The sequence below is a fragment of the Mandrillus leucophaeus genome, unplaced genomic scaffold, assembly GCF_000951045.1.
Source record: "Mandrillus leucophaeus isolate KB7577 unplaced genomic scaffold, Mleu.le_1.0 Scaffold29, whole genome shotgun sequence".
NCBI lineage: Eukaryota > Metazoa > Chordata > Mammalia > Primates > Cercopithecidae > Mandrillus > Mandrillus leucophaeus.
The window spans coordinates 3,759,391-3,762,359 of NW_012103031.1; the positions used below are offsets into that span (position 1 = coordinate 3,759,391).

The 2,969-nt window shown below is 49.9% G+C and overlaps 1 protein-coding gene across 1 annotated transcript in view; it reads left to right on the top strand.

Moving 5' to 3' along the window:
• CCZ1B (CCZ1 vacuolar protein trafficking and biogenesis associated homolog B (S. cerevisiae)) overlaps positions 1-2,969 on the top strand; it is a 29,193-nt gene that overhangs the window by 23,991 nt on the left and 2,233 nt on the right. The window contains exons 10-11 of the mRNA XM_011985841.1: positions 416-449; positions 1,391-1,508. Coding sequence (XP_011841231.1) covers positions 416-449; positions 1,391-1,508 — 152 coding nt within the window. The remainder of the gene's footprint in view (positions 1-415; positions 450-1,390; positions 1,509-2,969) is intronic.

The window sequence follows — 2,969 nt, forward strand, 5'->3', positions numbered from 1 at the left end:
AGAATAATTGACAGTTTCTGCCAATTCTCTCTGGAATATACACAGAGAGATGAAAACCATGAACCCCTAAGTCCCCATCACACAAGTGAATAAGATTCTGGTTTTGTTGCCTCTCTGTGTTGTGTTGTTGGGTTTGCAAGAGCGTTTTAAGTCCTCACGTCAGTCACGGACACTTCCCTGTGCTCTCTGAGGAGGACATCTGTGGTCACCTCCCCACAGGCACTGTCACACCTGACAAGGTGCACAGCGCTCCTCTCGCATCACGGAAAGGGCAGCCTGCGTCCAGATGGCTCTGGTTGACTGAAAAACATCTTTTTACCATTGATTTGTCCCTGTCGACTTTGAACAGATTGTGATTATATGAAAGTCTCCTTTTTTCTACCGTTTCATAACCTTAGGTTTGTTCTCTTCCCAGGCCATGAGTGCGGCTGTGTGCTTTATGATCGACGGTGGGTACGCGCCTTCGTCTCATTTCAGCCTAAGCTTTTTGTACTTTGCTGCATCCTGTTCTTATATGTTTTGGGGGTTTCAGTTGTTTGGGGTTTTTTTGTTTGAGACGGGGTTTCACTCTTGGAGCGCAGTGGCACGATCGTAGCTCACTGTAGCCTCGACCTCCTGCGTTTAAGTGATCTTCCCATCTGGGCCTCTCAGCTTGCTGGGACCTGCCAGCCCACACGGCCGCACCCAGCTAATGTTGTTGTTGTTGTTGTTTAGACAGGGTCTCGCTGTGTTGGCCAGGCTAGTGTCAAACTCCTGGGCTCAAGTGATCCCCCCACCTTAGCCTCCCAAAGTGCTGGGATTTCGGGCGGGAACCCCCACACCCAGCCCATTAAATGATAAATGTGTTGTCGTCAGCAATGTAGAGGCACAGAGAGGAGCCTGTTCCCCATCTGGGACCCCCCTGGCTCCTGAACTAGCCATTGCTCGTATTTTTTAAGTCCTAGTCGTCCCACTTGTCAGCAGAATGTGGGCATCTTTCTGTGCCCCGCCGACCGCGAGCTGGAGACAGCGGTGGCACCTCTCCCGGGGGGCTCTGAGGATGGAATGAGGTCGTGTGTGTGAAGCACCAAACAGCACCTGGCCCGTGAGTGCTGTGGAATGTTTGTTAAATACACACACGACCTTCTGAGGCGTTTCTGGGGTCGGCAGCCGTTTACCACCCCACAGGGTCCACCTCAGTCACCTTTCCACAGTGAGAGGTCTTTGCCTTTTTCCATCTCAAACGTAAGCGGTTTTCCATCTTCTGCTTCTCTTGTATTTGAGGAGCAGGAGGGGCCTGAGCGTTTCATCGTTTGCTTTCCCAGATCAGTGACGTTTTCATTTGAATACAGTTGTTCAGCATCGGACAGTCACATGAATCTTACCGGTTTGTTTTGTCATGACTTGCCAGCCTCTATCCAGCCAACGCTGGATTTTTGCCGAAGACTGGACAGCGTCGTCGGGCCCCAGCTCACGGTGCTGGCCTCTGACATCTGCGAGCAGTTTAACATCAACAAGAGGATGTCTGGGTTTGTACTTGGCTTTCTGTTCATGTTCACGCATTGAGCGGCTTTTAAAACACGTGTAGTTTTACTTACAGATGTGGGTGGTGGTAACAGTCCTGTGCTCTCGTGGGATCTAGAGAACGGTGATACGTGCCATTCAGGCCTGTTGGAAAGGGTCCTGGGGAAGCCGACCTGAGTTTTTCTGCCCCGTGATGGCAGCTGGGGCTGGGTCTTCTGTTAAATACCTTCCCTCAGCTCCCTGCTGATTGGAACATCCCATTTCACTGGCCCAGATGGTTACATTCACATGGGCAGTAGTCAGCATGGTTTTGGTGTGCGCAGACTGAAAGCATTTTGCCTCTCGTTGTGTGAAAATGTGTAGGGGAAACTGGCTGGGATGTGGGGCATTGGGCCTGGGTACTCAATGTGGCAGCCTGAAGGGTCTACACTGAGTGAGAGAAGCGGGATTCGCTCCTCCAACTCTCTAGACACTGAAACGTCCTTGAATTCTTCCTCCCTAGCTTTTGAGACAAAGTCTCACTCTGTTGCCCAGGCTGGAGTATGCAGTGGCCTGATCTCAGCTCACTGCAGCCTCCGCCTCCCAGGTTCAAGCGATTCTCATGCCTCAGCCTCTCGAGTAGCTGGGATTATAGGCATGTACCACCATGCCGGGCTAATTTTTATATTTTTAGTAGAGACAGGGTTTCACCATGTTAGCCAGGTTGGTCTTGAACTCCTGACCTCAAGTGATCCACCCACCTCAGCCTCCCAAAGTGCTGGGATTACAGGTGTGAGCCACAGCACCCGGCCTTCCCTATCTTTTCTCAATATAAAATAGTTATTATAAAGTGAAAAGTGAGGACATGGAAAGCCCTTTGCGAAGTTGAGTCCTGCTTTTAAATGGGCTCTCTACACATTGGAGAAGTTACTAAAATACTGTGCATTTCTGCATAAGCTCATGTTCTTAGTGTTCATATGTTGTTGTTTTGGGTTTTCTTTGAGATGGAATCTCGCTCGGTCGCCCAGGCTGGAGTGCAATGGCACGATCTTGTCTCACTGCAACCTCCACCCTCCCAGGCTCAAGTGATTCTCCTGCCTCAGCCTCCGGAGTAGCTGGGTGCCATCATGCCTAGGTAATTTTTTATTTTTGTAGAGATGGGATTTTACCATGTTGGCCAGGCTGGTCTTGAACTCCTGACCTCAGGTGATCCACCCACCTAGACCTTCCAAAGTGCTGGGATTATAGGCATGAGCCACCAGTAGCTTACATGTTGACAGTGCTGCTGAATCATTGAATTCTTTGGCCATGAAAATACCAGGTTTTCCTTTGTGAAGGAGGCATAGTGAGTTAAATCGATTTGGATCATGCAGGTTATCAACTAACAGATGGAAAGACCATAGAGAACGTGTCACCTGTTGTTTTTGTTTTTTTGTGGGTTTTTGGAGACAGGGTCTCCTGCTGTTGCCCAGGCTGGAGTGCAGTGG